The sequence below is a fragment of the Manihot esculenta genome, chromosome 5, assembly GCF_001659605.2.
Source record: "Manihot esculenta cultivar AM560-2 chromosome 5, M.esculenta_v8, whole genome shotgun sequence".
Taxonomy (NCBI): domain Eukaryota; kingdom Viridiplantae; phylum Streptophyta; class Magnoliopsida; order Malpighiales; family Euphorbiaceae; genus Manihot; species Manihot esculenta.
The window spans coordinates 30,507,822-30,520,165 of record NC_035165.2 but is presented as its reverse complement, the minus strand read 5'-3'; the positions used below and the strand labels follow the sequence as shown (position 1 = coordinate 30,520,165).

The following is a 12,344-nucleotide window of genomic DNA, read 5'->3' as shown; positions in this document are numbered from 1 at the left end:
TCAACCACTCTGTCTTATTTTTATTTATTATTATATTTTTCTTATTCGACCTTTTATATTATATATTTTAGAATTATGTATAATTCAAATACGACACATATTTAGATTATGAAAAATGAGAAATGCTTCGTAGGATGTAATGCAATGATAAAAATATCTATATTATGTATTAAGTATTAAGATTTAATTTTGATAAATTATTTTTTTTAAATAAATTAGAAATTAAAAGAGTAAAAGTTTTATTATTAAAACTATGAATGTTTATAAATTAAATTTATATTTAAATATTAAATAGAGATATATGAAAATTGAGATTGAAATAAATTCAAAATAATCTAAATAAAACTTAAATTAATAAATCAAAATAATCAAGGTAAATTAATTTAATATATATTTACACTAAATATAATATAAAAATATTTAATTTAATTTAATTTAATTACATAATTAAATATATAGCTTGAATCCAACCGATGGAAGGTAAAACAGTAAGAAAGTGGATAAGTGGCCTTTTGTGCCCTCGGCCAGACACGCTTTCCATCTTCATTCTGCCGACATAATGTTCATAAGTTTCATTGGAAGTAAATTATTTGCAAGTAAAGGCTATATATGTCAGAAAAGTATTTAAAGAAAATCATTATTTAATTTTTTAATATAAAAATTTTTATTAATTTTAAAAAATATATTAAAATATTTATAAAATTTAAAAATTTTACTGACTAATCTATAATATTAAAGTTAATGACGTGATTTTTAATAATAAACAAGGAGAGTGAAAATTTATCTTCTAAAATTATCATTATTTTTTAAGTGAATAACTAAAATAATTAAGATTATTTTTTAGATTTTTTTCGAGATTAAGTAGTAAATTTATTAAAAATTTAAAATTATTTTAATATCAATTAATAAATTTTTGGAATTAAATCTTAACTTTCTTAATATTTATTTATTTTGTTATTGAACTGTTGCATATGCATATGGTTTGTCCTTTAAAGTCCATCCCCATACCCAATTGCCCCTATGAATTAGAGGGTTAATAGGCTAGTTCAGTTTGCTAGTTGCCATCCACCAGCCACCACCAGGAGCTGAGCAGAGCGGAGAGTGACAGTGGAGAAATGGAGCAGAGCTGTAAAGAAAGGTGGATGACTTGGAGCCGCTGATGCTGAACATGCTCCCCATAGCCATTTAAAATTTGGCATCCACAAATGATATTTTTAATCTCTCCTACCATGGCAGTATGGTCCTCTCCTGACCCATTTCTGCAAATTTTAATCACGATTCTCTTGCCCATTTCCCTCTTTCTCCCACTAAATAATAAAAAAATGCTCACCAATATCAATTTTTTTGTTGCAATTCTCCCTCCTTTTCTACCCTCCGAAATGGAGTCACGGGTTCATTTGCTTTTGTCCCATGGAGCAATTGCTTTCCTCTCGCATTGTCATCCTTTTGCTTCTGGTTTTGCTTCTGGGTCTTTCTGCAGAATCAGTTGTGGTTCCAAATCAATTTTACCAGGTGCAGTCCACATTTTCTTTTATATTCAATTCAGTTCCAACTTTCACACCTTTAGCTTTGATGTTTTGTTGCATTTACTTTGTTGTTTTTTGCTGGTAGAAATTGGATTATGGCCCTAAGCAATGTAGTTTTTATTTGCTTGTTTGTTTTTTTACTTATTACTGTCAGGATGTTTCTGTGGCAATGCATTGATCATGATGCTTGAGCAAGGTTGAATACATTTTACACTGAAATCCTTCATTGTAATTTTTTATCAGACTTTGAACTCTTAATGGTTTTTATGATCAGCTTTAATAAATTCATTTGAGCTATATTTCTAGCTCCAGTTTGGCTCAAGAATGAACCTCATCTCAATATCCTGATGCCTGACTTGACTCTGACTTTAATTCTGTTTTGCTCACTTTAGATATATTTTGAATCTATATTGCACAACTTGTTTCCATGTTCCGTTACCCTTTGTTTGGAATGAGGGAAATGGAGCAAATAGAAAGAAAAGAAACCTGATTTCTCAAAATTTTCATTTTTAGACGTTAAATGGAGGAGAGAAAACGGGCAAAGGAGGATATTAAATTAGATTTCCTTTCTTTTCTTTTCTATTTATTCCACTATTCAATTTCTCTTCATTTCCTCTGCACAATTAAGGATCCAAACAAGGGATTAGAGCCATTTTGACAAGTATATTGTTTGGCACCATTTTTTAGAATTGTTTTGTTTGTGAATCCCTGTGCCTGATATGTGCATTCCCACGTTTCATAAAGATTGCAAGCAAAGGCCATGTTGCTGCTGCTGATAGCATCATATTGAATCCTAGATTTGAGGATGGCCTTAATAATTGGTCTGGCAAAGGCTGCAAGATTGAAGTACATGAATCTATGGGAGATGGAAGAATTATTCCACAATCAGGAAAGTTCTTTGCTTCTGCAACAGAACGCACAGAAAAGTGGAATGGAATTGAGCAAGAGATAACTGGAAGAGTGCAACAACATGTTGCTTATGAAGTTGTTGCCCTAGTTCGCATATATAGTGATTATATCACCAGTGCTGGTGTAGAAGTCACTTTGTGGGTTCAAGAACAAGATCTTCGCGAAGAGTACATAGCCATTGCCAAGTTAGTCTCTTCCATCATCTTTCTTTTCTTTTTCTTTTATTGGAAATGATAGTATTGACAGAATTGTTACTGTTTATCAAAATTATATTAGTTTGAATTATATTTACATGTCAAGACCTGCTTCAATGTTTTTACTAGTACAGAAGGTGATGTTTATACTGTCACTGTAGCTCACAGGCAACAGACAAAGATTGGGTACAATTGCAGGGGGAGTTCCTTCTTAATAGTTCTCCATCTAGAGCAGTAATATATTTAGAAGGTCCACCTCCAGGCACAGACATTCTGATAAATAGTTTATTTGTAATGCATGCAGAGAAGAACCCTACTTCATCCCGGCCAGTTTCTAAGGTTGGTAAGATTTTTCTCTCACATACATGTGCACAAATGAAGCACATGATTATGAATAAGGAGCTTCTGATATATAAGCTATGTGGCATGAATTGCTGTATTTTCTAAGATATTGGAATTATAATGTGATTTTCTTTTGTTTTCTAGAATGTACCTTTTGGAGTGAATATAATTGAGAACAGTGACCTTGATGATGCCACCGCTGGGTGGTTTCCTCTTGGTAACTGTGCTTTGAGTGTTCAGACTGGTTCCCCACATGTACTCCCTCCAATGGCAAGTGATTCTCTTGGACCTTATAAGCCTCTAAGTGGCCGCTACATCATGGTAACCAATCGTTCAGATTCTTGGATGGGTCCTGCTCAGATGATAACTGAGAAACTGCAACTCTATTTGACATACCAAGTATCTGCTTGGGTTCGAATTGGTGCTGGAGCAACTGAACCTCAGATTTTAAATGTTGCACTTAGTGTGGATGGGCAGTGGGTCAATGGGGGTGAAGTTGAGTCTAATGATGACAAGTGGCATGAAATTGGTGGGTCCTTTAGAATTGAGAAGCAAGCATCCAATGTTATGGTTTATGTCCAAGGTCCTGCTTCAGGTGTTGATTTAATGGTTGCAGGACTTCATATTTTTCCCGTAAACCGAAAGGCAAGGTTTAAGTATTTGAAGCAGCAAACGGATAAGGTAATGGCAAGCAAAAATATTATGTTGTTTTGCTTTTTATTTATTCACTATAATGCAAAAGTTGGAATCTGATCCTTTTTGACATTGAATAAGTTGCTTTCTTCAAGTTGAGTGAGTGTTTTCTCTTTTACTGAAAGGAGCTTATGCGAACTGTTTGTAGTCATTAGCGACACGTGCTATTATGCATTTTGTTCTGCAATCCTAGAATGCATTCTCAGTTGTAATTTTAAAACATCTCAGTTGATTGGATAAAATACAGAGTACAGACGAGATTCTTTGCTAGATGATGCTTAATTTGTTAAACCCGTAGAAAATAAAATCTAAGTTCAAATAAACACGATGGAAGTATCTTTTACTCTCTAGGCTAAACGAGGATACACTGCAAATATTCTAAAGTAGTTAAAATTGGATACAAGGTTTAAAGATCACTCTAGAATATCCTAAAATTACCATAGAGCAACTTCTATTGGGTCTCATTCTGTTGCATACATAAATGATGCATTTTCCAGTATTGAATAAATAAGTTCTTGTTATTTATTGCTATCATACAGCTTTTCTGATTATGGAATTTCATTTGTTACCATGCAGATACGTAAGCGTGATATCATCCTAAAATTTTCTGGATCAGAAAATAGCAATATCCTTGGCAATCTTGTCAAAGTTGCACAGACGCAAAACAGTTTTCCTTTGGGATCATGTATAACTAGAACAAGCATGGACAATGAAGAATTTTTAAAATTTTTTATTAAAAATTTTAACTGGGCTGTGTTTGAAAATGAAATGAAGTGGTCCTGGACAGAACCGCAAGAAGGTAAGTTCGACTACAGGGAAGCTGATGAGCTAGTGGATTGGTGCAAGAACCACAACATAGAAATCCGAGGTCACTGTATCTTCTGGGAAATGGAGTATGCAGTTCAATCATGGGTTCGATCCTTGAATGAAAGTGGCTTGAGGACTGCTGTTCAGAACCATCTCACAGATCTCCTCACACGTTACAAGGGAATGTTCAAGCACTATGATGTGAACAATGAAATGCTGCATGGGTCATTCTATAAGGATCGACTGGGTAAAGATATCCGAGCAAACATTTTCAAAACTGCCAACCAACTAGACCCATCTGCCAATCTCTTTGTGAATGATTATCACATTGAGGATGGAATTGACATTAGATCAACGCCAGAGAAATACATACAGCAAATTCTTGACCTCCAGGAGCAAGGTGCTCCAGTGGGAGGAATTGGCATTCAAGGCCATATTGATGTTCCAGTAGGATCCATTGTTTCTTCCGCACTGAATAAATTAGGAACTCTTGGCCTTCCAATCTGGTTTACTGAACTTGACGTGTCTTCAGCTAATGAGTATATCAGAGCAGATGACTTGGAAGTAATGCTTCGTGAGGCCTATGCACATCCTGCAGTGGAAGGTGTGATTCTCTGGGGATTTTGGGAGTTGTACATGTCCCGAAAATATGCTCATCTAGTGAATGCAGATGGTAAAATTAATCTCGCTGGTAAGAGATTCCTTGCTCTCAAGAGAGAGTGGCTGTCTCATGCTAGGGGGACTATTAACCAGCAAGGAGAGTTCAGATTTAGAGGTTTTCAAGGGACTTACAACATTGAAGTGATTTCATCATCAAAGATAGTTAACAGGACATTTATTGTTGACAAGGGTGATTTGCCACTCATTCTTTCCATTGCATTATAGACATTTAGGCGATTGTTATTCATAGAGATTTCACAAACTGCCAGTGCTCATTAACATTAGATATCACTAACTGGCTGCTATCTTCTAGTGCTATTACAGGAAGAGAGTGGAAGTTCCTGTCTTTCTAGGTTGCAGTTTCTCATATTCATCAACAGTTTGTAATAACATTTTCTTTATAATTTATAGTTGTCCATTATTACATCCAGGCATAAGATAGCTGGGATGATCTCATCAAGCATATGATATTTATCTACTTAATCTTGTTCTATTAGTTTACAGATTTATCAAAACTCGACGCACTATCAATTATGTCACAATTCCCATACATGACCAATGTTGTTTCTTGTATCTTTTGCCCACTAGGCATAATTCCTAATCCAGAAGAATCCACTGACAACTGTGACAAAATGCATAAAGGAACATATGCTAGAATTAGCTCAAATATAGAGCACAGGCCGCCATCTGTTTGATATGAACTCAGCCTATGCACAGTTTACCCAATAAGATAGCTTGTAAAGCTTGTAACTTTAAAGTATGGTATTCTAATTATGCAAGTCAAATAGCGAAAGCCCATCCTCACCTAACGTCACATTACAAAACTAAAAAACGTTTTGCCTTGTAAACAAAGACTGATGCAAGAAACAAGAAAAAGAAATTGTTTTCAAATCAAGAATTTGATCATATCCAAACCTCTAAACCTTCTACTCCAATTCAAGCATTTAACGGCAGTAGGGCTTACCCCAATCTGCAAGATAAAGCAATTGTAGTACAAGAGAAATCACAACCTAAGGTTAGCAAAAAGGAGAATTTTTTCTTTAAGATTAGAGAAGACTTATAGGTTGTCCTGACAATTACAGAGACATTGTTTGTTAATTTTGCGCTTGATTAACCCCGACAAAGGACAACCTGGGAGATGGACCGTTTTGTCCGAAGGATTTATTACGAACTGTTTGGTTGAGTTGGCTGCGGGCTTTCCGTAGGTTGCACTTTAAAATACCAAAAATTGATGCGTATAAAATGAGGAGGTTTTCAGCTTGGTGCTTCAGCAGTCGAGCATCCAATACAACTCCCAGGCGTGAACACCCCCAGGTACTCATTTTTGTTTTCAATGTAATAAGCAAGCAAGAATCTAGTCGTGATTATACTATTTCTGATTGAAATATACCCACCACTTTGTTTTGCTTGATCTTTGTTTTGAGTAGAGATCCACAGTGAGCATGGAGAACCCGCAGAGCAATAATGGCAACACGAAACCAGAGGTACAAGTTTGATCAGCGTTTGGCTTCTCCTCTTCTTCTTCTTCATCATCTTTTTTTTTCTCTCTCTTTTTCTGTAATTTTCATGCGTTGGGTTTGCTTTTGTTGAAATTTTGATGCTTATATTCTTTTCTTGTAGCTTGTAGGTGTCTCTTTTGTGTTGCCCTTTAGAGTGCTTGTGCTGATTATAGAATCTCATTTTGGGTTTTAGTCAATTGAACCACCCAGTGTTTGACATTTTATGATTTCATGTTCTGACAAGTGCTTGTCCAACGCTAATGTTGAATTGCAAATAAATTAAAATGAACAAAAAAAAATATTCTTTCTTCCTTTTTCTTTTTCCCTTTTGACATGGCAAATAAATTTGTTTAGATTTGAATTAATGGTGGGAGTTATGACCAAGTGTTTGCTCTTTGGACTGAGATTTTGTTTTATTTTGTTTATATTCTTATCTTTCTGCTTCCTTAAAAAATTCTCAGTCTGGGAGTTGAAATGTCAAATTCCAAAGTGAGAAGGAATGCAAGTATGGTTGTGTGAAGCCAATTATTAATGCATATATGCCTTGAATTGGTTTCTTGAAGAACCTGATTGTCAATTATCAACTTACTCAAATGCAGAATTTTCACGCCTTCTTGGTCTTGTAAATCTTTTTGAACCTGCCTCTAACGGTGATTATCCTTGTCAATTAATTTTAATGCAAGAGTTTGATCTTATAACCTGAGCTTGTGTAGTTTGTGTGCTGATGTTATATGAGCATTTTTGTGAGAGATTGCAGTTTTAGACGTGTTTTTAGTTATTTTAGTAATTTTCTTTGATTAGCTATTTCATTGTCCAAGTTTTACCAACTTCCTTTTGTTTGCAGATTGTAAACCAAGGCATGGCTGGTTCAAATGGCAACAATGCCAGCAATATCATAATGAACCATGACTTCTCTGGAGGATTGTGTTCTTGGCACCCAAATTCCTGCTGTTGCTCCGTGGTTCCAGCAGAGTTAGGTCACCCAGGATTCTTTACAAAGCCAGGTGGTAATTATGCAGTTGTCTCAAATCGAACAGAATGCTGGCAGGGCTTGGAGCAAGATATCACAAGCAGGGTTTCTCCAGGTTCCACTTACTCTGTTTCTGCATATGTTGGGGTATCAGGACTTATTCAGAGACCGGCTGATGTCCTAGCTACTTTGAAACTGGAATACCGAGATTCCCCAACAGGCTATTTGTTCATTGGAAAGTAATGGAGTTTTTGCTTTAATTTATTGCATGTCTTCTTAATGAAATATACAAATTGTCTTAACAAATGTTGTCCCTGCAGAACTTCTGTGTCAAAGGAAAAATGGGAAAAGCTGGAAGGAACATTCTCCCTGTCAACCATGCCTGACCGTGTTGTTTTTTACTTGGAAGGCCCTTCTCCTGCAGTTGACTTGCTTATACAATCAGTAGTTATTCACTGCTCCAGTTCAAGTGACTTCAGTGTAATTTTCTTCTTAGTCAAACTTCAAACAAAGAACTTTATTGATTTTGCTGAACACAGAATCTTTATTTTTTTTTTTTTTATGATTAGCAAGGTTTAGAAGTTTTTTCCCGTCTTTTAAAAAAAAAAAAAGAAATTAGTTAAGTTTTTCCCTTAAATTAATTTTGTCTATAACTTGTTGTGATGATAAATTTGTAAAATTTTCTTCATTTTGATATGGATAGTATGCAAGTAATCAATGTGAAGACACTGGAGATGGAGATGGGAACATCATTTTAAATCCCAAATTTGAGGATGGCCTGAATAACTGGTCTGGAAGAGGCTGCAAGATTGTTTTACATGATTCAATGGCCGATGGGAAAATTCTCCCCCAATCTGGAAAAGTTTTTGCAGCTGCGACTGAACGTACCCAGAGCTGGAATGGAATCCAGCAAGAGATAACTGGAAGAGTACAGAGAAAGCTAGCTTATGAGGCCATTGCTGTGGTTCGAATATTTGGTAACAATGTTACCAGTGCTGATGTGCGAGCTACTTTATGGGTCCAAACGCCAGATCTCCGAGAACAATATATAGGCATTGCCAAGTGAGCTTTTTCTCCTCTATATAATCTCCATATAAAATGATCTTTTGTCACCTTGAATCTCTGTAAACAACATTTTCTTGATTTCTCCTTCATTCATAGGCTTTATATATCAATTTTTATATATTAATAATATCGTGTATGCATGTGTGTTTTAGGTTTTATTCAATTATATCATTTCTATCGTTTTCATCAATCAAATCAAATTATCTTGAATTTATACCATATTCTTGCATTGCTTTCATTATAACTGTTTTTGGTTTGTAGTCTGCAGGCAACAGATAAGGAGTGGGTACAGTTACAGGGGAAGTTCCTTCTAAATAGTAATCCTAAAAGGGTTGTGATTTACATAGAAGGTCCACCTGCAGGCACCGATATTCTTATCAATAGTTTGGTTGTAAGGCATGCTGAGAAAATACCTCCCTCCCCTCGCCCAGTAATTGAGGTTGGTTGAACTGAGTAACTTAAATATTAGACCTTCCTTTAGTTTGTGTTCTGTTTTTTCTAATCTTTTTTATGAATATTTAATTGAAGAAGAGTCACAAGGATTTAAAGCCTTGGAAATTGGGACTAATTAATTTTAAGGTTTTTTATTTTACATGTTTTTACATAGATATACTCGAACTTTGATGTCCACATTTTATTGAGTTACTAGGGTCTAAGGAATTAGAATGTGGTATTTGTTTTGCAGAATCCTGCTTATGGAATTAATATAATTCAGAATAGCAATTTGAGTGATGGAACCAATGGGTGGTTTCCTCTTGGTAATTGCACTCTGAGTGTTGCAACTGGTTCACCGCGTATACTTCCTCCAATGGCAAGGGACTCCCTTGGACCTCAGGAGCCATTAAGTGGTCGCTATATTCTCATCACTAAACGCACTCAGACTTGGATGGGCCCTGCACAAATGATCACAGATAAAATCAAACTCTTTTTGACATATCAGGTATCTGCTTGGGTTAAGATCAGTTCTGGAGCATCTGGTCCTCAAATTGTGAATGTTGCACTTGGAGTGGACAACCAATGGGTCAATGGAGGACAAGTTGAGATAAGTGATGACAGATGGCATGAAATTGGTGGATCCTTCAGAATTGAGAAGCAGCCATCTAAAGTCATGGTTTATATCCAAGGTCCTGCTCCAGGTGTTGACTTAATGGTTGCTGGACTTCACATTTTCCCTGTTGACAGAGAGGCACGATTCAAGCATTTGAGGATCCAGACTGACAAGGTAATTTGGTTTCTTAATTTCTATGGTGTTTGATCAATTATATACTTGTTAATTTACACAAGTTAACAACAAAACATTTCTTGAGTCAGCTGCACAATTCAAACTAGTCAGATGTTCTCCAAATTGTAAATGCAGTCCACTAGGGAATATTCAAAGAAATGCTCCTTGTGCAGGAAGCTTTTTTTTTTAAATATATATATATATATACACGTGTGTGTGTGTGTGTGTATTATCTTTGGACTATGAAAGTTCATACTTCCCTCACTGAGTAATATACTAGTATTAATGCAACTAACACTTGAGAATGCATACCTGACTAGCATATTCAAACCGGATACTTCTATTTACATGACTGACCAAATTCCTTTATTTATTACCACATCTTTGATTTGGAAATCCCTTACTTTTCTGCAATGCAGATTCGTAAATGTGATGTCACCCTGAAAGTCTCAGGGATGGATTCAGGTGGTTTTCTTGGTGCCTTTCTTAAAGTCAGACAAACCCAAAACGCTTTCCCCTTTGGTTCATGTATGAGCAAGACAAACTTAGACAATGAAGATTTTGTTAGTTTCTTTGTGAAAAATTTCAACTGGGCGGTATTTGGAAATGAATTGAAATGGTATTGGACAGAAGCACAGAAAGGAAACTTCAACTATAGGGATGCTGATGAGATGTTGGACGTGTGCATTAAAAATAACATAGAAACCCGGGGTCATTGTATTTTCTGGGAAGTGGAAGGCGCAGTCCAGCCATGGATTAAAGCTCTGAACAAAAATGACTTGATGACAGCTGTTCAAAATCGTCTAACTGGCCTACTTACTCGGTATAAGGGAAAATTCAGGCATTATGATGTGAACAATGAGATGTTGCATGGATCTTTCTATCAAGATCGGTTGGGTAAAAATATCCGTGCATACATGTTCAAGACTGCCAATCAGCTAGATCCATCTGCCACCCTCTTTGTGAATGATTATCATGTTGAGGATGGAAATGACACTAGATCATCTCCAGAAAAGTATATAGCACAGATTCTTGATTTACAAGAACAAGGCGCGCCTGTAGGAGGAATTGGAGTTCAAGGACATATAGACAGTCCAGTTGGGCCTATTGTCTGTTCTGCTCTCGATAAATTAGGTTATCTTGGTCTTCCAATCTGGTTTACGGAGCTTGATGTGTCTTCCATTAATGAATATATTAGAGGGGATGATTTGGAAGTCATGCTTCGAGAAGCTTTTGCTCATCCTGCTGTAGAAGGCATTATGCTCTGGGGATTTTGGGAGTTGTTCATGTCCCGAGACAACGCTCATTTGGTTAATGCAGAAGGTGAAGTCAATGAAGCTGGTAAAAGATACCTTGGTCTTAAAGAAGAGTGGCTGACTGGTGCTCATGGGCATCTTAATGAGCAAGGAGAATTCACATTCAGAGGATTTCCTGGGGCATATGAGGTGGAAATTTTTACTCTCTGCAAGAAGTTTACAAAAACATTTGTTGTTGATAAGGGAGATACACCTGTGGTGGTATCCATAGACTTGAAGTAAGTTCTCAAATCTCAAGTGATTGCTGCTGAACAAATTGAAAAGTTAAATTACGTTTCTGGTGATTCATACTTGTCAAAAACTTGTGTAAATAAATTGAAATATTTTGTATTGTCAATATATGTTCAAGCATTGTTATTCATATAGTAATATTCAAACATATTACCCAAAAAATAAATCCATTTGTTATCTTCAATGTAATGATCAGATATGAGGAATAAAAGTTTATGTTTATATTCTGCCTTGCTTCCATTCTTGAAAAGAAAAATTAATAAAAATAAATAAATTGAATTGAATTGAATCAAATTAAATTTTTTTAAAATTTTTTATTCTAAGGGGCTTACTTACTGAAGATTTCAAATTTTATAAGAATTTAATATAAATTTTTTATATAAATAATGTTTTTTAAGTGATTTAGAAATGAAAAGTTGATTCCATTGAGCTTAATGGAGGTTCATGTCCAAGACCAAACGGTGAATGTTTGCAGGACTTCATATTTTTCCCATGAACCAGAAGGCAAGGTTTAAGCATTTGAAGAAGCAAATATTTGTTACCAGAACAAGCATGGACAATGAAAATTTCTAAATTTTTTTTAGGAAATAAGTTCAATTAAACTCTTTAATTTTACTCAAAAGCTATCAATTAAGCTCATAACTTTTATTAAAAGCTAAATAAATTTTATAGTATTATTTTTTTAATAATACAATATTATTTTTTATTTAAAATATTAAAAATTTAGTATTTTAATTAATATATAAAAATAGTAATAATTTTTAAAACTATAAAAATTATTTTATTATTAAAAAATAATATTATTATATTATGTAAGAATTTATTTGGCATTAAGTAAAAATATAAAAACTTAATTGATAAAATAAATTGAATTGAGTTTATTTGATCTTAAACAGACAGATATATAAAT

General features: G+C 34.7%; 2 protein-coding genes across 4 annotated transcripts in view; both read left to right on the top strand.

Moving 5' to 3' along the window:
- Window positions 1–1,010: 1,010 nt before the first annotated feature.
- LOC110615573 (endo-1,4-beta-xylanase 1) lies at window positions 1,011–5,587 on the top strand. 2 transcript variants are annotated; one of them, XM_021757509.2, is made up of 5 exons: window positions 1,011–1,512; window positions 2,271–2,620; window positions 2,791–2,968; window positions 3,116–3,652; window positions 4,241–5,587. In XM_021757509.2, exons 1-5 carry the CDS (start codon window positions 1,411–1,413, stop codon window positions 5,354–5,356), a joined length of 2,283 nt encoding a protein of 760 aa, XP_021613201.1. In that variant the 5' UTR covers window positions 1,011–1,410; the 3' UTR covers window positions 5,357–5,587. The 2 variants fall into 2 exon arrangements, with proteins under 2 accessions (XP_021613201.1, XP_043812655.1); XM_043956720.1 differs by having other exon boundaries at window positions 1,012–1,512; window positions 2,324–2,620.
- A 313-nt stretch (window positions 5,588–5,900) lies between these two features.
- The window catches only part of LOC110615180 (endo-1,4-beta-xylanase 1), a 54,637-nt gene continuing 48,193 nt past the window's right edge, over window positions 5,901–12,344 (top strand). The window contains exons 1-8 of one of the 2 annotated variants that reach the window (XM_021757508.2): window positions 5,901–6,445; window positions 6,559–6,615; window positions 7,475–7,839; window positions 7,921–8,080; window positions 8,304–8,662; window positions 8,927–9,104; window positions 9,351–9,887; window positions 10,307–11,661. In XM_021757508.2, coding sequence (XP_021613200.1) covers window positions 6,374–6,445; window positions 6,559–6,615; window positions 7,475–7,839; window positions 7,921–8,080; window positions 8,304–8,662; window positions 8,927–9,104; window positions 9,351–9,887; window positions 10,307–11,425 — 2,847 coding nt within the window. In that variant the 5' untranslated portion in view covers window positions 5,901–6,373 and the 3' untranslated portion in view covers window positions 11,426–11,661. Of the gene's footprint in view, window positions 6,446–6,558; window positions 6,616–7,474; window positions 7,840–7,920; window positions 8,081–8,303; window positions 8,663–8,926; window positions 9,105–9,350; window positions 9,888–10,306; window positions 11,662–12,344 lie in introns of those variants that run through there. The other variant, XM_043956718.1, reaches the window with a different exon arrangement.

What these genes read in the sequence shown, in the direction of transcription:
- LOC110615573 (XM_021757509.2), top strand. Translation starts at nt 1,411, where the DNA reads ATGGAGCAATTGCTTTCCTCTCGCATTGTCATCCTTTTGCTTCTGGTT. An exon ending in TTCCAAATCAATTTTACCAG is followed by an intron (nt 1,513 to 2,270) that starts GTGCAGTCCACA and finishes CGTTTCATAAAG; the next exon opens with ATTGCAAGCAAAGGCCATGT. An exon ending in CATCCCGGCCAGTTTCTAAG is followed by an intron (nt 2,969 to 3,115) that starts GTTGGTAAGATT and finishes TTTGTTTTCTAG; the next exon opens with AATGTACCTTTTGGAGTGAA.